Raw genomic sequence first — 22,080 nt, forward strand, 5'->3', positions numbered from 1 at the left:
TGCTGAAGGGGCTCTCGTCTCCACTTGGCCAAGGAGACAGAGGCTGGGGGATAATTCCAACCCAGGTCTGTTGGACCCAAAGACCTCAGTCGGCCTTGACCCCGTGGAGGCCCAGAAGAGCCGGGGAAGCTGAGGGGAAGAGGAGAGGACGGACTTGGGATATCTGGGGCCTAGAGTCGTCTGCCCACTCTAGACTCTTGCTCTGGGGACCCTAGACCCCAAGGCAGCAAAATTTCACACCCAGGAGGACCAGGGCCAACGAGAAGGGGCAGAGGAGAGCCCTCCAGCGGAGACAGGCCAGGGCTCTGGTCTGCTCTGGGTGGTCCAGGGGCTGAGGGTTGGGAAAAGAAAAACTCAGCAGCTCCCATGGGCAGATCATTCCAACCACTGAGGGTACAGTGGGAACAAGACAGAGCCCTGTCCTCCTGGGTCATGCGACAGGCATCACCACCATCACTACCTCAGGTGGTAAGCCAAGGAGACAGAGAATGAGCAGTTGAGGGGGAGGGGTACCTGGGAAGGGACACCTGAGCAGACCTGAAGGGCATGAAGGAGCAAGCCACTGGGAAGATTGGGACAGGAGCATCCTGAAGGCTGAAGGCTGGGAGGCAGGACTGTGCTTGGTGGAATGAGGGGCAGGTGAGGCAGGCAGAGTAGGTGGAGCTAGGATGTGACTGACCTAGTTTACTAGTTTGAACAGGCTCCCTCCCACTACTGTGGGGGCAGCTGAAGGGTGAACTGGGAGCTGGGTTAGGGGTATGGAGGGTGAGGGAGGCGTATCCTGGAGGATTTAGAGGTGGAGGTAAAGGATGGGCTAAGGCATTACAGAAGACAGGAATTTAAGGCCCTGGTTGCACAATGGAGCTCTAGTGGCGCAGTGGTTGAGAGCTATAGCTACTAACCAAAAGGTTGGCAGTTTGACTCCACCAGCTGCTCCTTGGAAACGCTATGGGGCAGTTCTACTTTGTCCTATAGGGTTGCTTTGAGTCAAAATCAACTCGATAGCAATGGGTTTGGTGGCACAATGGTTAAGCCCTTGGCTGCTAATGAAAGGTCGGTGGTTCGAACCCACCAGATGCAGCTAGAGAAAAAAGAACTGGTGATCTATAATCCCATAAAGATTACAGCCTAGGAGACCCTCTGGAGCAGGCAGTTCTACTCTGTCACATGTGGTCACTATGAGTCGGAACTGACTTGACATCTCCTAACAACCTGGGTATGGGCTGGAATTTTCTAGGATGAGGAAGTCTCAAAGGAGGGCGGGGTGGAAGAGGGGTAGAATCAAGTTCTTTTGGCCCTGCAGAGTATGAGAAGTTCATGTGACCCTGAGTGGACACATGCTGGGGGCTCAGGGCCCAGGCCTGGGCTGTGGGCCTTGTCAGCATGAAGAGAGCAGTGAAGGCTGTGACGCTGGACAAGGTGACCGTGAGGCAGAGTTAGTAGAGCTGAGAGGAGCCCGGGACCGAGCCCAGGGAGATGTGGAGGAAGCAGCAATGGGGACTGAGAAAGGGCAGCCAGGGAGGCAGGAGGAGACCAGGACAGTGTGGCGCCAGGGGCCACCCAGAGACCCAGGAAGATGAGGAAAAGACTGAGAGTGACCAGCAGACCAGGTGTAATGGCGGTGCCGGGTGACCCTCTGTGTAGGGTCAGGAAGCACACAGGAGTAGATGAATGTTTTGAGGAGCGATTTCACCTTTATGGGCTGATAGGAGAGACCTGAAAGAAAAGGCCCACGTGAAGGGGCATGTGCAGTGATCGCAGGAGCAGGTGCTGCAGGGGTGTGTGCATGGGTGACTTTGGACAGGAATAGGGCTGGTGGGTGCAGACAGACTCCAAGAGCTCGGAGACTGGCTAGTGGAGAGATGGGGTCCTTCTCCCCGATGGTGCCTTTCCCTCCATACACTTGGCAGCAGGGTCAGGAGCTGGGAGTGTGAAGTTTGCGAAGGGCAAGAGGGAAGGGGTTTTCTTGGAGCGTGTGGCAGGAGGCTGACAAGGATTCTTCACAGCATTGCAGGTGATGCTGAGAACTGGCCAGTGGTTTGTGGCCTGGCAACTGTGGTCATGTCCACTGCCTGACTTCATCCTGGGCAGGGCCCTGGATGCATACCAGGTGTGGCTCTCACATCGGTCAGTCAAGGGGCCCCCTACCTGGTCCTCTCTGGGGACCTTGACCTCCCATACAGGTACTGCCAGGGGTCTCATTGCTCTGGTCAACAGTGCCGGTCTTTTGCCTGACCATTGTCCCATGGTCCCCCAGTCCGATCCTGACCTGCCTCCATCCACAGCCTCCCACCACTTGCCCTTTCCACACCAGAAGGACCATGGCCAGCTTTAAGGCAAGGTTCCAAGGGGCCCTCCCTCCTCCACTGAGCACATTAGAGACACTGAAAATTTGTGGTTCAGGTCCTGAGCCTCCCTTCCCCCACCATCCCAACCCTGCTCCCCGGCACTCAGCCTGTTCCAGCCCTGGAAGGAACCAGGCCTCAGAAAGATGCTCAAGGTAGGAACTAGGAGAGGGAGGCAGTCCTGAGGGCACCAGGATCTAAGCTTTCTGGTCATTTTCTCCAAAGCCTACAGGGGTGGCTGTGTGAGAGAGTGGAGCCTCAGCCACACACTCACATACTGAGAGCCCACTCAGCCCCTGGAATCTGCCAGAAACAACAGGGTGGCTCCTCCTGAGAGGAGTGGCAGTGCCTCCAGGGAGAGAAAGCCCCGTGACCTTTCTGGAATGCCCACTCTGGGCCTGGCTGATGGCAAGAAGCCACTGTGACTCCCTTAACAGAGGAGGAAACTGAGGTAGCTGTGCTCACACTGCTCTGTCTCCCACTTGGGCAGATGTCTGCAAACTTTCGTCCACTGTCCAACCCTGCCTTCAAGTGACAGCTTAGTCAAAGGGGGAGGCACCTGAGGAACCCTAGCAAGTTTGAAAGCTGTCGTTCTGGTGACAAGGACAGTAGGCCCCCAAATCCAGGACACTGGCTCCCAGAAGTTCCTCTCAGAGTTGCTCAAAGAGTCCCCAGGCTCTAAGCACATGTCCACTTACCAGAGACGGTGACCACGATGTACTGCTGGGATGCTGGGGTTGGAGTGGATGTCCCGGCCGGCTGCGAGGGCGTGGGGGCAGCTGGGAGCTCCGTCACATACTGCTTCTGGCTGCCTGGTGGCTGTGCCTGGGGCTGGGGGCTCTGTAGCTCGGTGACATACTGGGGCTGGGGGGTGGCAGCAGTGGCGGTGGGTGGCTGGGGCGCCACTGGTGGTGGTGGTGGCGGCTGGGGCTGGGCCTGTGATGGGGCCTGTGGTGGCTGGGATGGTTGCGGGGCTGCCTGTAGCTCAGTAACGTACGCCTGTGTTGCCATGCCAACAGTGGGGAAAATGATAATAAATAAGGCTTTTTTTTTTCTTCCTTGGGAAGAAGAAGGGGAGGAGAGAAAAAAAAAACAAAAGCAGGGAAAACAAGAATTAATCTACAGGCAGAGGAGAGCAGGGACAGCGCCCAGCTCCCTGGAGAGAGGTCGGGTTTGGGTTCATCACTAACTTAATTAAATCCGAGGCTGGTGGCTGAATACAACCCATTCCTGCAGGGAAGAGGCTGTGGGTGAGGCTGCACGCCCACACTGCACTTCCTCCACCTCACCCCAGGCCCAGTCATTGGACCTAGGGGACCCCCATATCCACCTCTGGTCAAGTTTTCCTCCTATGCCACAGAATCCTGGGCCCAGCTAGTGGCTCTGTGCCTTTGCTCAGAGACAACTGGTCCTGCTCTCACTGGGACATGCTCATGAATGCCAGGGCCGCCCCTTCACTCATTCCCCGGGCCCAGGACCTCTCTCCAGGGCGAGCTGGTGTCTCCTAAGAGCTCCAGCCAGCTGGGCACTGAGCCAAGCGCTTTACATACTTTCTTTGATCTTAAACCTCGCACCAACCCTTGTCTGGGCTTAGTCTGCCAGATGAGGAGTGGAGGCTCAGAGAGTGTAAGGGGCTTGGCCCAGGCCACACTGCAGGAAATGGCTGCCTCGGTGTTAGCCCTGGGCACTTGACTAGGTGCTGGATTGCTGATTCACAGGAAAGCTGTCTCCCCACGCACCTCGGCCAGCTCCTTACACACTACACCACCTGGGCTTGGAGGGGCTGAGGTCATTCCCAGTCAGACACAGAAGGTACTTGAGTCCAGAAGGTCCCCCTGAGCTGCTGTGGCCTCAGGTGTTTCTTGGCCTTCTTCCCAGGGCAGGTGTGGATTGTGATGCCAGATGAGAGCTCACAGGAGGAGAGGGCCCTTCTGAGAGGCTAGGAAACCACTGGGCTGGGAACAGCTTCTGCTAGCCTCACCATGGGGCCAGCCTGGCTAGCAGCTGAGGCTGCTAAAGGGTGGTGGTCCCTCTGCCAGGTGCTGGGCTGACATGACCTTGCTCCTGCTGAGCCCTAGCCTTGTGGAGGGGTGGGCAGATGGTTTTAGGACCCCCTGCAGGTGTTGAGGAATGGCAGAACAAATGGAGGAATGGGTAAGAGAGGTTCCAGCACCCGCACCTTCATGGCCCTTGCCTGGTCCCTGGAGGAGTTTGAGTTTGAGAGCCCCGCCTGCAGCCAGCTGTGACCTCTGCAGTGCTCAGGGCCTGGCTGGCAGCTGAAACTTAGGGCTCTTCCACACAGACCTCCAGCACCTGAGCACCATGGCACGCCAGCAGGCAGCCCCCTAGTTGCAAGGTGACCCAGAATGGGACTGACAAGAGGAAGAAGGCTCACTGACCTGTGATGGAGGCACCGTCACACCCACTGTACAGACGTGCACAGTGAGGCTCAGGGTGACCTGCCCAGAGCCACACAGCAAGTGGTAAGAGAGGCGTTTGAATCCAGGTCCCTCGCCCCCAGATACGCGTTCTGACCCCCAACCTGAGGCATAATCTTGGTTTATTTCTCACAGCATCTCCCCTATTTTTCAGATGGGGATACCTGAGCCCCACCCAGAGAGGTTACACCACCTGCCCAAGGCCCAGGTCAGGGCAGCAGAGTGGGGAGCTGGCCAGAGGAAGGCTGGGCAGTGCAGTGGTTCCTGTGTTCTTCATGCCTCCTCCCCTCCCTCCCCTGAACATCAAACTCAAGTTGTGGGGCGGGGGGTGGGGGGCAAGCCAGGGGAGAAACACGGCCTGAACAGGGCTGAAGGCACATACTGAACTTGGCTACCTCCTAGCTGTGCAGCTGCAGCCGAGGGATTCTCCTCCCTGGGCCTCTACTGCTCTGTCTGTAAAATGGAAGCCAGCAGGCCCTACAATGCAGGCTTGTGGAGGAATTCAGTCTGACTGTGTGGGCAATGCCTGACTGGGTGCCTGGCACATTACAGTGATTAGTAAATGGCTCTGGCTCCCCTCGCTGCCCTGGGCCCTTTAACAAGGCACCAGGAAAGATGGCAAAGCCACCTGGCCCTGCCTCCCTGCTTCCCTGCCAAGCAGCCAGAGCCCAGGCTGCTGAGTACAAATGGAAGCAGGGCTCTGTCTGTCATTTAGGTGTGCTCAGCTGTGCTTGTGGCGGGCAGGGACTTCACTGGCTGGTGCAGGCAGAGCTGGCAGAGCCTCGGAGCCAACTCACAGGCCAGGCTGAGGTCAGATGTGGCCTCCCTCAAGGCCGCCATGCTGACGTTAGAGGCAGAGGCGGATAGGCAGGCTGGGCAATGGTCCAGGCTTTCCCACCCAGCAGGGCAGAAGGGCAGCTGGCCTCAGTGCCTCCCTGCCAGGGGCTCGTGCTTCACGTCACTGTAGCCAGTCAGCACCCATCTGCCTAGGGCCAGACCCACCCAATGGGAACCCTGGTGCTATCTTTTAACTCTCAAACCTGGGATATTACCAACCCTCCTCTGGGCCTCAGTTTCCCCATCTGTTACCTGGGGATGATGAGATACGTGAGTCACAGAGCTGCTGTAAAGATCCAATAAGATCATGCCCACAGACCAGCTCAGCACCCAAAAAGTACTGACAGTGGAAGTTGCTATTATTATTATCTATTCCACAAATACGCATGCCAGGTGAGGACCGAGGTGGAAGTGGACAGACATGCCCCTCAAAGTCTTAGAAGGACACACTGAGTGGGGATCACCTGAAAACTTTTGCACTGATTAGTATCACCTGGAGAGCTAGTTAAAATATAGATTTCTGGCCCCCACTGCCCAGAAAATCTGGGATGGTCCCAGAATCTGCTTCTTTAGCTACCAGCCCAGGTAATTCCAAAACCCTGTTGCTGTCAAGTCGATTCCAACTCATAACGACCCTATAGGACAGAGTAGAACTGCCCATAGAGTTTCCAAGGAGTGCCTGGTGGATTTAAATTGCTGACCTCTTGGTCAGCAGCCATAACTTTTAACCACTATGCCACCAGGGTTTCCTTATTCAGTCTGTATGCGGAGCGAATAATCTGAGAAGCTGGACTGTCTGAAGAAGAACAGGGCATCAGGATTGGAAGAAAACTCATTAACAACCTGCGTTATGCAGACGATACAACCTCGCTTGCTGAAAGTGAAGAGGACTTGAAGCACTTTCGGATGAATATCAAAGACCACAGCCTTCAGTATGGATTACACCTCAACATAAAACAAAAATCCTAACAACCAGACCAATAAGCAACATCATGATAAACAGAGAAAAGACTGAAGTTGTCGAGGATTTCATTTTACTTGGATCCACAATCAACGACTGTGAGGATGGCACAGGACCAGGCAGTGTTTCATTCTGTTGTGCATAGGGTTGCTATGAGTTGGAACCGACTCAATGGCACCTAACAACCACCACCACCCCAGGTAATTCCCAAGACAGGTGGCCCTGGGAGCATTCTTTGAGAAACCCTGGCCTAGACTTTCTTAATCTAGGAGAGCTGGCCCTGCTGGGGGCTCTGGCTTCGCATCGCTATATATAGGCCAGTCAGCATCTGTCTGCCTGGGACCAGACCCACCTGACAGGAACCCTGGTGCTATCTTTTAACTTTCAAACCAAGGAAAGGGCTTTAAAAGCTCCACGCTCACTGGTAATTTCTCCTTCATGGCGAGCAAGCCTGCAGGCCTGATCCCTTCCACTCATGGGGCAGGGGATGTGAGGAGGCGATGATGAAGGCAAAAGGGCTGAGCTCAAAAAGGGGAAGTGAGAGTTAGATAAACAGTCTGACTTCTTTATTGGAGGCCTGCTCAGCACTGTCATTGTCACTATCCAGGAAAGTAGATAATGGAATGCCAAGTTTCCCACAATTATTTGGTCAAGGAACCCCCTTTTTTCATTTGTGGAATACTAGGTTAAACAGAGCTATGCAGGCATGTTCCCTAGAGAGGAAAAAACCATATATATCTAGATAGCATGAGGAGTTGCCCATGTTATTCCAGCATTAGACCCTTTTCTTTATGGAGCATAGCACATGAAACATGGAATCGCTGAACAAACCTGTTCCTCAGCAATGAGTTTCCCACAAAAAGCTCTAGTGCTGCACCTATCTTCAAAGCCAAGAGTTTTTTTTACAGAATGTTTGAATAGACTTTAGATCAGGGATTAGCAAACTTCTTTCGTAAATATTTACTATAGTAATATTTTTGGCTTTGTGGCCCAGATGGTCTCTGTCACAAGTACTCAACTCTGCCAAACCCAAAAAACAAAACAAAACCCAAACCCGTTGCCGTCAAGTCGATTCCGACTCACAGTGGCCCTACAGGACAGAGTAGAACTTCCTGCTCATAGAGTTTCCAAAGAGCACCTGGTAGATTCGAACTGCCGACATTTTGGTTAGCAGCCGTAGCACTTAACCACTATGCCACCAGGGTTTCCTCAACTCTGCCATTATGGTGCAAAAGCAGTCATAAACCATATACATAATAAAGCAATTAGGGGGCACAGTTACAGACACTTCTTAGACATAACCAAACATCTTGCAGGATTGGCTTTCTATATTTGAAGGCTTAGGACCACAGTCTCATGGGACAACTTGGCCAATTGGCATAACAGCTCCTAAAGCTTAGGTTCTATATCTTAGTTTGGCGAGTAGTGTCTGAGGTTTTAAAAGCTTGTGAGCAGCCATCTAAGATACAATTATTGGTCTCTATGAATAAAAAAAAAAAAAAAAATTTTTTTTTTTTATTCATCTGGAGCAAAAGAGAAAGAAGGAAGCCCAAGATTCTGAGAAGTCTATAGGCCTAAAAATCTACACACAAACCACAGCCTCTTCTACGCTGAGACCAGAAGAACTAAGGAGCTTGGCTACCACTGTTGAACATTCTGATCAGGGCCACAACAGATGGATCCTGATAGAATAGGAGAAAACTGTTGAACAGAACCTGAAATTCTTTAAAAAAATCCAGACTTACTGGACGGGTTGAGTCTGAAACTATTGCCCTGAGATACTCTTTAAACCTTGAACAATACTAACTCCTGAGATTACCTTTTAGCTAAATAACAGATTGGCTTATAAAATAAAGAGTATCACTCATGAGTACTGTGCTTCTTAATAAAACCATCTATATGAAACAGTCCACAGTTACTTTAAAAACAAAGATGAGAACGTAAGGGGGCAGGGAAACTAGATTACTGGAAATGGAACAACCAGAACGGAAATAATGAGAATCTTCATGCACCGTGAAGAATGTAGCTGATGCCACTGAACAATTTGAGTAGGAAGTGTTGAACAGGAACCTAATCTGCTGTGTAAATTTTCACCAAAAACAAAAAAGCAGCCATGGACAATATGTAAACAAATGAACCTGGCTGTGTCCCAATAAAACTTATTGCCTAGACACTGAGTTTTAATTTCATATAATTTTCATGTGTCATGAAATATTATTTGTGCCATAGGTTATTATTCTTTCAACTTTTTCCAGCCATTAAAAAACATGAAAACCATTCTTAGCTCACGGGTCATACAAAAGAGAGGCAGTGGGCCAGATTTGGTTTACCAACCCCTGTTCTGGATACCAGATTCTATAACTAAATGGTTCATATCTCGGGCAAGGCCCTCCCAAGAAAATGGAAAGAAAATTAGCTTTCCTCATCTGTAAAATGTTTTCAATAATGAACTTACAGGGGAATATGGGAAATTAAATGAAACAATGTGAGTTTCCCTCACTCTCTACATACAATTAGTTTATAAAACCCAAAAACCAAACCCACTGCTGTCGAGTTAATTCTGACTCATAGCAACCCTACGGAACACAGTAGAACTGCCCCAAAGGGTTTCCAAGGAACACCTGGGGGATTCAAACTACCGACCTTCTGGTTAGCAGCCATAGCTCTTAACCACTATGCCATCAGGGTTTCTGTTTATAAGACCTGTCAATCTTTCCTCTAAAATACATCCCAAAGCTGGCATTCTCTCCATCATTATCAATGCCGCCCTAGTCTGAGCCGCTATCATCTCTCTTGCACACAGGCTCCTGGCTTCACTCTTGCCCCTATAGTCTACAGGATCCTTTGAGAACATCAGTTCTATCTTATCACTCCTCTGCTCAGAAGCCTCCAAGCCTGCCCATCACAGAGAATAATAAAAATCCAGATCCCTTCCCATAACCTATAGGGCCCTGCAGGATCTGGCTCCTCTTGTCCTTCTCTTCCCCAAGCTGGATGTTGCAGTCTTCAGTCAGGCTTCCTTCTGCCTCGGGGCCTTTGCACAAGCCCTTCCCCTGCCTGGCATGCTTTTCCTCCACTGCCCTGCCCCATCCTCCATTGTCAGCTCCTCTTCTTCACTCAGATGTCACCTTCTCCTCCCCCCAGGCACCCTCTAACACATACCCTTTTATTTTCTTCCTGGCACTGTATTTACTGTTTATGTGTTGATTTGCTTATAGCTCCTCTCCCCTCCACAACTGGAAAGGTAAGCTCCCCAGGAGTGTACACCTGGCCTGCCATACCCATCACTCCACCTCCTGCTCTTACGACACTGATAGGCACACTGTAGGGGCTCAACTATTGCTGTCAAATGGGTGTGGAAGCACCAAGACCATACTGCGGCAAATGTCAAAAGCCTGTTTGAATCTACCACTTGGTGAGGTCTTGTAAAGAAGCTCCTGCCCCTGGCAGCAGCAGTCTTAGACTGCAGGGACAGCGAGACTTCCTGGTCTCAAATGGCCAGGAGCCCATAGCGAAAAGCCCCTCATCTGCTCTGCTGTCAGGGCCTTTGCCCAGGAGGACCAGGCACTGTGTACTGCATCTGAAGGCAGAGTCCCTGGGAGGGTCTGCCTGGCCACACCATCCCTGGCACTGATGTGCACAGACATGTTGCAGGGGTGGAGGGTGAGGACCTCAGCTCCAAAGACACCTTTCCCAGGCCCCCACCCTTCCCATGATGCCCACACACCCGGCTCATCCAGCTGTCTCCTGGAAGATTTAGGACTGAGTCTGGGCCCAGGCCCAAGGAGAATTTTTCTTTCTGGCTACTTTCCTAAAGCCAGAGAAAGGCTATCCAGGAGCAAGGGAAGTGACACTTTCCCACTAGAAACCAGAGTCCTCATATCCAGCTTCCTGTGATCCCTGTCATCAGCCCACACAGCCATCGAGAGAGTCAACCTTTAAAGCTATGAGGCTCTCATCAGATCCAAAATGATAAAAATAAGCATGAATAGTATCATCCCAAGGGCTGAGCTGGAAGCACCATCATAATAACAGCAGTAGCTAACACAGTTTGAGAATTATCGTGTATTTGATGCTCAACACGTATGATGAGATTAAAATGATTACCAGTGATTACTGCCCACATCTTAGACAAGAGGGAACAGAAGCCCAGAGAAGCTAAGAAACTTGCCCAAGCACACACAGCTAGGATGTAGTTGATCGTTTCTGGTGCAACTGAACCAAGCCATTGCTTCCTGCCCTGGTCAAGTGACCCCTCTGGGCTCAGGCCCTTCACCTGTAAATGCCATGGGAACAGTCAACAAAACCAGTTAGTCAATAACATCACCTTGTACTCAAAGTGAGCCTTTCTAACAGGTACAGGTGACCTTTCTAGTAACTCTGGCATTTCTAGATGTTTATGAAAATGAATCACTACTTTCCTAACTCTCAAGGGGCCCTGACTCCTCTCAGAAGGAGCCTGGCCTAGCAAAAGTCCCTGTAGAAGGGAGGCCCCTGGCCGAATCTCAAGTTTTTGGGAGACAGCCTTGGGGAAACCTGGAACGATCCTTTTTGAGTTTATGGATTGATTTAAAAAGAAAACGGCTGTAGTTTGTACAGTTTGCCAAGCTCCAAAGCAAGACGGAGAAAAAGCAAAGGACACTTGGCCCGTCTGGGGACTTCAGAAAAAAAAATTCTTCCCCGAGCTGGCAGATCTTGTCGCCCTGCAAAGCTGTGGATCAGATTCTCCTCTAACCAACGTGGAGCTCTTCCCCTTCCCTCTGACCTCGGTGTCCGCTCCTGCCCACGTGGCCCTGGAGGCTGGTACCTCCTCGATGACATGTGACCCAGCTGGCGCTGACTTGGTTGACACAAAAACATGTCTCTTGCCAAGAGAAGCGGCTTAACGAATCTAAGAAACTTTCTCAGACCACATTCGCTCCCCATCCCCAGCAGAAGGGATCTTGATAGGCAGAATTGTAGGAATCAACTTCTCTGCACCAGAAGACACCAGGTCTGAGAGCAGCCCATAGGGAAGCAACCAAGTTTCTGTTCCTCTAACTCAGTCACTAAAAAGCACTCCTCCCTACCACGGGCTTCACCTTCCGCAAACCAAATTCTCAAAGCTAAAGCCGAGTCTGTGTCCTGGCCCACAGCTTCTCCATGAAACTGTCTCCCCTTCAGAGAGAAAGGAAGGTTTAGCAGTGGACAGCAGTATTGAAATCAAACCACGTCCAGAAACAGTTGATATGAGGTAAAAGGTTCAAAGATGGGCCCTACAGAAAGTTCTGGAAAGAGTTGAGAGTCCCTGAAATGCAGAAAGTGCAAAGAATGGCAATAATTCTCCCCATTTTACAGTTTGGGAAACCGAGGCCTCAGATGTGGCAGGCACTTGTCTAAGCTTGGAGTCCTGGGAACGAACGACTGAGGGCCCTTAAGTGTACACCGCACGGACCGCTTCGGCCTCGAACCGCTGTGGGAAGACCAGGAGGCGGCTGCCTCACCCCACTCCCCCGGGATCCGTCCGGCCCTGCCCACACCTTCCCGCCTGGTCCCGCCCACCCACCTTGGGCCCGCCTCGCCCCTCCCTCACTCCGATTGGCCCAGCCTCCCAGGCCCGCCCCTTCGCACCTCCCGACACATAAAAGCCCCCCGCCCTGGCCGCCAGACCTCCACTCGTGGCCGGCCTGCGAATGCCCGCCCCTCGCGGGGGCCGGGCTGCGGGGCCCCGGGGAGGGTGGTGTCGCCGAGCCGGGCCCCAGCCCCCTCCCCCACGGCCCCGACACTCGCCGCCGCCATTTTGACCGCCCGCCCCTTCCCCCCGGGCTGTGATTACAGCGACACCCGCCTCCCGGGCCCCAAGGCTCGGCCCGACCCGCCAACCCGGGTCCGCCCGGTTACCTCAGCTTCTCCCCACTTCTGTTCGCGGCAGGGCTTTCCGGAGGTCTCGGAGGCGATGTTGGGAGGGGGACGGAATGTGCCGGGGTCCCCGGACCGGGCCGAGGGGGTGGGGGTGGGGGTCGGCCGGGCGGTTGTTGTTGTTGACTCGCGTTGCCGGGTTGCTTGGTCGCCACGACTACCGTGGCTATGGCGCCTCCGTTTCCCTCACCGGGGCAACTGTTGCTACCCACCCTACTTACGTCACGCGCTGGGGCGGGGCTCTGGGTGATTGGCGACGCTGGGAGAGGTGATTGGACGGCTCCAGGCCCTGCCGCGAAGCTATTGGCCCGTAGCCACGCTTTTCAACACCCTCTCGAATTGCTGGCTCTCTGATGCATCGATATGGATGTCTATCAAAGGAAACTGAACCCTCAAAGGCAGCGGAGCCCGTCACTCCTGCAAGGAAGCAGCGGGCTAAGAATAAAGGGGTGGGATCTGAGAGGTCGGGATTGGGGTGTGGTGATAAAAACCTGCCTTCTGGTTGGACTAAAGGGGTGTCAATCAACCTCAAAGCTTTGCCGCGCTCTGGCTGGAACTGGTGCGCATGCGCGACACGCAAGACCAGCCGGGAGTGGTAGTTCGTCCGTGTGTACTTTAAAAGCCTTACCAAAAAAAAAAAAAGGCGAGAAAGGAAAAATCTCTCCAAACGTCTTCCTCCCCAGGTGGGCCAGTTCCTGGCCTCGCGCGCTGGCGTCACGGGAAGAATGCGGTGACGCAGCGCTCCTCGTCTGTGATGTCAGCGGTGGAGGCCGGGCTCGGGGTTTGGTGACGTCACCGATGTGCTTCCCCTGCCCCCACACCCCTACGGAGATGGCTGGGTGGCAGCGGGGAATTGAAGCGGGTTCGATTCCTGGTCCAAGCCCGAGAGGCCGAGCTCCCCACCCCAGGCCAAAAGCACGGCCACCGCGCACTCTCCCACCGCCCTCCCAGCCTCACCTGGCCGGGAAAGGTCACCGCTGCCCAGGCGACCGAGGCTATCTTGGCCCCGCAGGCGGCACAGGCTGCCTAGGAAAGGTCTCTCGCGGGCGGGGGACTTAATTAGCGGCTGCGACTGCGAGCGATAAGCAAAGGTCAGGGCCGGGCCCCTCCCGGAGGGGTTTGGGCCGCCCGACAGGCCTCCGCGCCACTGCCAACGTGTACCCCTCTCCGTGCCTCAGTTTCTCCTGAGTGACTGCCGGGCCGGGAGGAGGAGAAGAGACAGAAGCAAGGCTGGGACGAAAGTGAGTCTCGGGTGCAAAAACTCAGTCATCAATATAAGTAATATTTCAACATAATATTTGTTAAAGTTTAAAAAAAAAGAAAACCGCAATGAACAATATATCAAATTTTAAGATAAAGACAGGATCCACCAGGATTGGGGTTAGGGTCAGACGAGTGAGGTGAGTCGCACAGGTACAGGTTAGCATTTTGCCTTTTAAGTTTTTTGATATTTTGTTCATCTTGTATTTTTATTTTGTATTAATTTTGCTTTCTTAAAAATATTGCAGTAAAATATCTTGATGGCTGAGTGTTTTGGTGCCCCCTTAAATTTTGAACCCTAGTTCTGGCCCAAACAGAGGAGTGAGGAAAGAGAACTCAAAGGCTCCTTTGCTGTTTGCCAGGCAGAGGGAACAGCTGAGAGTCCCGGATTCTAATCCCACTCTGCTGTGTGACATTGAGAAAGAGTCTCCATCTCTCTGAACCCTAAGCTGTAAACGTGAAGAAAGCAGACAAGTCTCTTGACTTTGTGTTCCAGTAGAGGAGACAATAAACAGGGTAATTAATAAATAAGAGTTTCCTAAGGGCTATGCGAGCACATAACAGGGTGTGGGGAGAAGTGAGAGAGATGCTTTAGAATGCTTTATCTGAGGAGACAAACGAACTGACCCCAAGCGATGAGAGGAACAAGCCCCACAAAGCTGAAGTGGAGGGAACCACAGGGGCAGAGGCTTGGGGCAGAATGAGTGAAAGGAAACTGGTCAGGAGGAGAGGCAGCAGAAGCCAGGTAATTCCACAGAAATCCTCACAACAACCCAGCAAGGGGGAACAGTCCTCCCATTTGACAGGTGAGCAAATGGGGGGCTCAGGGGGAAAGTATCTGCCCATTAGCACCCAGCTGGAAGCAGCAGAGCCTGGGCAGCAAGCCTCCCTTCCTGGGACTTCCCCATGTGTTCTGCTGCCCTGGGGTGTGACCCTGCCTGGGAGAGGGGAAGCAGCAATAGCCAGTCTGCCTGGAAATGCCAGCTGAGCCCCAACTCATGAAAAGCCCCCACAAGAAGTAATGAGCCCTCAGGGGAGGTGGCTCCCACAAATGGATCTCAGTTCAGTCCTTGAAGCTTTGTCCAGTGCCAGCAATGGGGTCTTCATTGTCGGGGGCCAAACCTAGAAGCCGTATTTCTACCTCCCATCCTTTTCCCCACCTCGCAGAAGTCCCTGAACCTCAAGATGGGCACAGCCAAGCCTGGAGATCATTTCCTCAATCAAACATATTCATTATAAACCTTACTGGCAGAAAAGGGAGAAGAGAGCTAGGAATGTTTTACATTTTGGTCTGGGTGGTAGTTACCCGAATCTGCAGATGTAAAAATTCACTAAGCCATTCACTCAAGATCTGTCCGCTCTATGTATGTTATACCTCAATTTAAAAGTTAAAAATACACATTTATTATACTGTTGGAAGTGGCTTTCAACCAGCTCCTGCCTTGGAACACTGGTAATTAAAAGAAGGAATTAAGTGTGGTCTTGCCTTCCCAGTGGTAGTTGTGTGTCACAGTCACCCAGTGGCCCAAGAAGAATGCCAGCTGATAAATACGGAAGGAAGGAATTAGAAAATCATCATTTTGCAAAAGCCAATGAAATAATTGATTTAGACAAGGATCATCAATGGGTGCTATAAACCCATTAGGTGAGAGGATGACAGGGAACCCAGAGTGTGACCTCCCAGAGGGCTCACTTGGCATAGGGAGCAGACTTCATTTCAGACTTCCACGGAGGCGTTAACAGTGATAAAGGTCAGCATCACAGCAGAGAGACAAGTGGGCGTGGTGGGCTGCTGCTGTGATACAAAAGGAAGTTCAGAGCTTCCCCAGGATACAATCTTGCCAAAATGCTAAACCTGACTCTAATCAAGTCTCTAGATCTAACAAGTTAAAATGACACCATCAGGAAGCAACAGACAAATCCAGAAGGTGGGATGTACTACAGGACAATTGTCCTGGTCTTATCAACAAGTTGTTAGGTGACATCAAGTTGATTCCCCATAGGACAGAGTAGAACTGCCCCATAGGGTTTCCTAGAAGGAGAAAGATATGGCAGTCTGCTTCCATAAAGACCACAGCTTTGGAAACCCTATGGAACAGTTCTGCCCTGTTCTATATGGTCACTATGAGTTGGAGTCGATTCAATGGCGGTGTTGTTTTTTGTTTTTGTTCTTGTTTTTCTTTTTTTTTTTTTAATGTTTATAGAAGCCAATTGCCAGGTCTTTTATTATTATTATTATTTTTATTGTGCTTTAAGTGAAAGTTTACAAATCAAGTCAGTCTCTCACACAAAAATTTATATATATTTTGCTGTATACTCCTAGTTGCTTTCCCCCTAATGAGATTGCACACTCCTTCTCTCCACCCTGTATTTCTGTGTCCATTCAGCCAGCTGCCATCCCCCTCTGCCTTCTCATCTCTTTTCCAGACAGGAGCTGCCCATGTAGTCTCATGTGTCTACATGAGCCAAGAAGCTCACTCCTTACCAGTATCATTTTCTATCTTATAGTCCAGTCCAATCTCTGTCTGAAGATTTGGCTTTGGGAATGGTTCCAGTCTTGGGCTAACTAGAAGGTCTGGGGACCATGACCTCCAGGGTCCTTCTAGTCTCAGACCATTAAGTCTGGTCTTTTTTACAAGAATTTGAGGTCTGCATTCCACTGCTCTCCTGGTCCCTCAGGGGTTCTCTGTTGTGTTCCCTGTCAGGACAGTCATCGGTTATAGCCAGGCACCATCTAGTTCTTCTGGTTTCAGGCTGATGTAGTCTCTGATTTATGTGGGCCTTTCTGCCTCTTGGGCTCATAATTACCTTGTGTCTTTGGTGTTCCTCATTCTCCTTTGCTCCAGGTGGGTTGAAACCAATTGATGCATCTTAGATGGCCGCTTGCTAGCCACCCTCCAAAGTGGGATGCGGAATGTTTTCTTAACAGATTTTATTATGCCAGTTGGCCTTGATGTCCCCTGAGACCATAGTCTCCAAACCCACGCCCTGCTACGCTGGCCTTTGAAGCATTCGGTTTATTCAGAAAACTTCTTTGTTTTTGATTTATTTCACTTGTGCTGACCTCTCTTGTGTGTTGTCTTTCCCTTCACCTAAAATAGTTCTTATTTACTATCTAACTAGTGAATACCCCTCTCCCTCCTTCCCTCCCCACTCTGGTAACTGTCAAAGAATATTTTCTTCTATGTTTAAACTATTTCTTGAGTTCTTATAATAGTGGTCTCATACAATATTTGTCCTGTTGCAAATGACTAATTTCACTCAGCATAATACTTTCCAGATTCCTCCATGTTGTGAAATGTTTCACGGATTCATCATTGTTTTTTATCGATGCGTAGTATTCCATTGTGTGAAAAAAAAAATGAATATACCATAATTTATTTATCCATTCATCCATTGATGGGCACTTTCATTGCTTCCCTCTTTTTGCTGTTGTAAACAGTGCTGCAATGAACATGGCTATGCATATTATCTGTTCGTGTAAAGGCTCTTATTTCTCTAGGATATATTCCAGGGAGTGAAATTGCTGGATTGTATGGTAGTTCTATTTCTAGCTTTTTAAGGAAGCCCCAAATCGATTCCCAAAGTGGTTGTACCATTTTACATTCCCACTAGCAGTGTATACGTGTTCCAGTCTCTCTACAACCTCTCCAACATTTATTATTTTGTGTTTTTTGGATTATTGCCAGCCTTCTTGGAGTGAGATGGAATCTCGTTGTAGTTTTGATTTGCATTTCTCTAATGACTAATGATCGTGAGAATTTCCTCATGTGTATGTTAGCTACCTGAATGTCTTCTTTAGTGAAGTGCTTGTTCATATCCTTTGCCCATTTTTCAGTTGGGTTATTTGTCTTTTTGTTGTTGAGTTTTTGCAGTATCATGTAGACTTTAGAGATCAGGTGCTGATCAGAAATGTCATAGCTGAAAACTTTTTCCCAGCCTGTAGGTAATCTTTTTACTCTTTTGGTGAAGTCTTTGGATGAGCATAGGCGTTTGATTTTTAGGAGCTCCCAGTTATCTAGTTTCTCTTCTGCATCATTAGTAATGTTTTGTATACTGTTTGTGCCATGTATTAGGGCTCCTAACATTGTCCCTATTTTTTCTTCCATGACCTTTATCGTTTTAGATTTTGTATTTCAGTCATTGATCCATTTTGAGTTAGTTTTTGTGCATGGCGTGAGGTATGGGTCTTGTTTCATTTTTTTTGCAGATGGATGTCCAGTTATGCTAGCACCACTTGTTAAAGAGACTGTCTTTTCCCCATTTAAATGACTTTGGGCCTTTGTCAAATATGAGCTGCTCATTTGTGGTTGGATTTATGTCTGGATTCTCAATTTTGTTCCTTTGGTCTAGGTATCTTTTTGTACCAGTACCAGGCTGTTTTGACTACTGTGGCAGTATAATAGTTTCTAAAATCAGGTAGTGTGAGGCCTCCCACTTTGTTCTTCTTTTTCAGTAATGCTTTACTTATCCGGGGCCTCTTTCCCTTCCATAAGAAGTTGGTGATTTGTTTCTCCATCTCATTAAAAAATGTTGTTGGAATTTGGATCGGAATTGCATTGTATCTACGGATTGCTTTTGATAGAATAGATATTTTTACAATGTTAAGACTTCTTATCCATGAGCAAGGTATGTTTTTCCACTTATGTAGGTCTCTTTTGGTTTTTTGCAGTAGTGTCTTGTAGTTTTCTTTGTATAGGTCTTTTACATCTCTGGTAAGATTTATTCCTAACTATTTTGTCTTCTTGGGGGCAACTGTAAATGGTATTGATTTCTTCTTCAGCGTTCTTTTCGTTGGTGTAGAGGAGTCCAACTGATTTTTGTATGTTTATCTTGTATGCTGGTACTCTGCTGAACTCTTCTGTTAATTTCAGTAGTTTTCTTGAGGGTTCTTTAGGGTTTTCTGTGTATAAGATCATGTCATCTGCAAATAGAGGTACTTTTACTTCTTCCTTATCAATTTGGATGTCCTTTATTTCTCTATCTAGCCTAATTGCTCTGGCTAGGACCTCCAGCACAATGTTGAATAAGAGTGGTGATAAAGGGCATCCTTGTCTGGTTCCCGTTCTCAAGGGGAATGCTTTCAGACTCTCTCCATTTAGGATGATGTTGGCTCTTGGCTTTGTATAAATGCCTTTTATTACAATTGCCAGGTCTTTTATCCTGAGGGGCTGCTGGGTGGTTCAAACCACCAACCTTTTAGTTAACAGCCGAGCTGAGCACTTAACCATTTGCGCCACCAGGGTTCATCTCTTCAACAAGTTAGTCATGGGAAAAAAAGTGGACGGGGGCGGGGAATGGGGACTATTCTAGGGCAGGCAGGATTTCCTCAACCCAGCACCATTGACATTTGGGGTTGGATCACTCCTTGCCATGGGGGCTGTCTGGTTATTGTAGGGTGTTAAGCAGCATCTCTGACCTGTATCCATTAAATGCCAGTAGCACCCCTCCCCAAGTATGACAGTGAAAAATATCTCCAGACATCGCCAATGTCCCAGGGGAGGGGAAAATCACCTGGGTTGAGAACCTCTGCCTTAGAAGAAGGCGAAGCAAGTGATGGAAGGAACCTGGGCCCCTCAGCTGTCTGCCAGCAGAGAGAAGTCAACAACCCCTCTTGTTTAAGCCACTTTATTTGGTCCCTGTGAAATCAGGTGAACTAATACACCCTATGACCTGGCAGTCCCACTCCAGATTTTTATATGCCACTGAAGGTTTTGCACCAGATGAGGATGTTCACTGAGGTGGTCAGAGAGGCAGGAATTTGGAAGCAACTTAGGTGCCCATCTCTCAGGGTGCTCAATTGGTGGAGTAAGAAGGCTATGTGTCACAGGATACTAAGTAAATGGTAAGAGCAACAGAGTAGCTCTTAAAAACATAGCAGGATGGAGTCAGACCCAGTCACTATCCTATTTTAAAATAATGCAGCCTCCTGATTTAAGTGCTAAGGGCAAGAGGTCCCCCCACAGAGCTTTGCTAGCGAGGGAGGAGGGGAGAGAAATTAAAAACCACCCACTAATGTGCCTATGAGTAAAGAAATAAGAATCTGACACTTGATACATTTAAATACAAACAAGATGCACCTGTGTTACCTTGGGACGTCCTCATAAAAGCTGGTGATTTTCCTGATTTCTGCTTGTTATACCTGAGGTGTAGTTAATTATTACCAGGCTGGTTCTTCAAACAAACTTTTCAAACTATGTACAAGATAGGCTCAAACACACACACACACACACACACACACACACACGTTTTCTGTATAAACACTCTGCAGAGATGTCCATAGATCAAATGGAGCCTAGTGGCAGGGACACCCACCCAAACATGTTTTTGGAAATGTATTGCAACCAGACTTGGAACGGGTTAAGACCATCTTGAAAACCTATTCCTGGAGGAATTGCATCATCATCCTAAATAAAGAGTTGGAAAGGAAAAGGGGGAGGAGGGTAAGCTGAGATTTAAAAATAAAGATGAAAACAAGAAACTAATGGGTGATCCTCTAGGTACTTGGGTTTTAGAGACAACGTTTGGGACACATGTATATTCACATGTGTCAAGCCACTTTTTCCCCCAGTGGAAAGACAACTTTTTGTTGGGAGGAGGCGGAACGAAATAAGTTAATAAGTGCTTCGGCTCTTAAAAACCAAAAACAAACAACACAAAAAGCACTGAGCTAAAAGAATACGGAGATCCAGTACTTGATGAAGAGCCCTGATGGTACAATGGTTGAGTACTCAGCTACTAACCAAAAGGTTGAAAGTTCAAACCCACCAGCTGCTCTGTGAGGAAAAAAAAGAAAAAGAAAAAAAAGAAAACTGGCAATTTGCTTCTGTAAAGATTACAGCCTAGAAAACCCATCTGGCAGTTCTACTCTGTCCTATGGGTCGCTATGAGTCAAAATCAACAGGACAGCACACAACAACAAGCACTCGATGCCATTGTGCCAATTACAGCAGATTTGTACAAAACGATACAAACTATTTGTCAATAATATGTGTTTAAGAATACGTAGCAAACACACTGAAGTGGCTGGCTGTGGTTGGGGAAGGACAAGAGGTTGGGGACCTGAGGTGGAGGTAGGGTAGAATTAAACCAGAGAAAGCTTTGCATGGACCCATGAAGATATGAGAGTTTGGTGAGAGGCAGGGCTGGGTGAGACCTGGGTTCCTTTTTGGTGACCTCCCACTGTGGCACCTGGGGGGGTGATGTCAGATTGCACTAGGCTGAGGGCCAGGTGAGAGTTGAGGAATGGAGACAGGACAGGTAAGAGATCTTTAAGTCAGGGAGCCAGGTTCTATACCTGCTCTGTCCAATATGATAGCTGGTAGCCGCATGTGGCTATTAAATTAAAAAAAAAAATTAACGATTCAGTTCATCAGTTGCACTAGCCATCTTTCAAGTGCTCAACAGCCACTTGTGGCTTTGTTGCTGTTATTAGGTGCTGTAGAGTTGGCTCCAATTCATAGCAACCCCATGTCCAACAGAACAAAATATTGCCTGGCCCTGTGCCATCCTCACAATCATTGCTATGCTCAGCCTGTTGCTGTAGCCACTGTGTCGGTCCATCTTGTTGAGGGTTTTTTGCTGACCCTTTACTTCACTAGTCTCCAAGGATTGGTCCCTCCTGATAACATGTCCAAAGTAAGTGAGATGAAGTCTTGCCTCGCCATCCTTTCTTCCAAGGAGGCCATGGCTGGTGACTACCATATTAGACAGCACAGATGTAGATGTTGCCAACATGGGAGAGTTCTACTGGACAGCACTGCTTTAGAGCAACTCTAAAAAGACATTTTGGAGACTCGGAAATTTGAATGTGCACGTGGTATTAGATGATATTGAGAAATTACTGTATATTTTATTAGGTGTGTTCACACCAAACAACACTGTTGTGATTATGTAGGAAAATGTCTTTATTTTTCAGAGATGTATGCTGTAGTGTACCTCATGTGAAAAATCATGTCATTGAGATTTAAATGTATAAAGCACTTAGCACAGAACCAGGCATGTATTAAGTCCTTAATAAATGTTATTGGTCATTATTAAAGAAGTCTCAAGAAATGACAAACTGGGGGGTGGGGAGGGAATATTTACAACTCATTTCGCAATCAAAGCAGATCTCCTTAATATATAAAGAACTCCTAGAAATCAAGAAGAAAAAGATCAACAACCCCAAAGAACAACAGGCAAGGGAGGTGACCAGAGAGTAATTAGAAAACTATAAATATCTCTTAAACACATGGAAATATAGTCCACCTTGCTCGTGGTAAGGGAAATGCAAACTATCTCTACCTGGAGGTACCATTTTTCACCTGTCGGCAAAAATCCAGTTTGATAGCACTCTGTT

General features: G+C 49.1%; 1 protein-coding gene across 3 annotated transcripts in view; it reads right to left on the reverse strand.

The window, feature by feature from the left end:
- The window catches only part of RFX1 (regulatory factor X1), a 34,505-nt gene extending 21,958 nt beyond the window's left edge, over positions 1–12,547 (reverse strand). For 2 of the 3 annotated variants that reach the window (XM_049877100.1, XM_049877097.1), the window contains exons 1-2: positions 12,462–12,547; positions 3,044–3,403 (exon numbers count right to left, since the gene is read on the reverse strand). In XM_049877100.1, coding sequence (XP_049733057.1) covers positions 3,044–3,356 — 313 coding nt within the window. In that variant the 5' untranslated portion in view covers positions 3,357–3,403; positions 12,462–12,547. The remainder of the gene's footprint in view (positions 1–3,043; positions 3,404–12,461) is intronic. The other variant, XM_049877099.1, reaches the window with a different exon arrangement.
- Positions 12,548–22,080: the final 9,533 nt, after the last annotated feature.

The sequence above is a fragment of the Elephas maximus genome, chromosome 3 (assembly GCF_024166365.1).
Source record: "Elephas maximus indicus isolate mEleMax1 chromosome 3, mEleMax1 primary haplotype, whole genome shotgun sequence".
NCBI lineage: Eukaryota > Metazoa > Chordata > Mammalia > Proboscidea > Elephantidae > Elephas > Elephas maximus.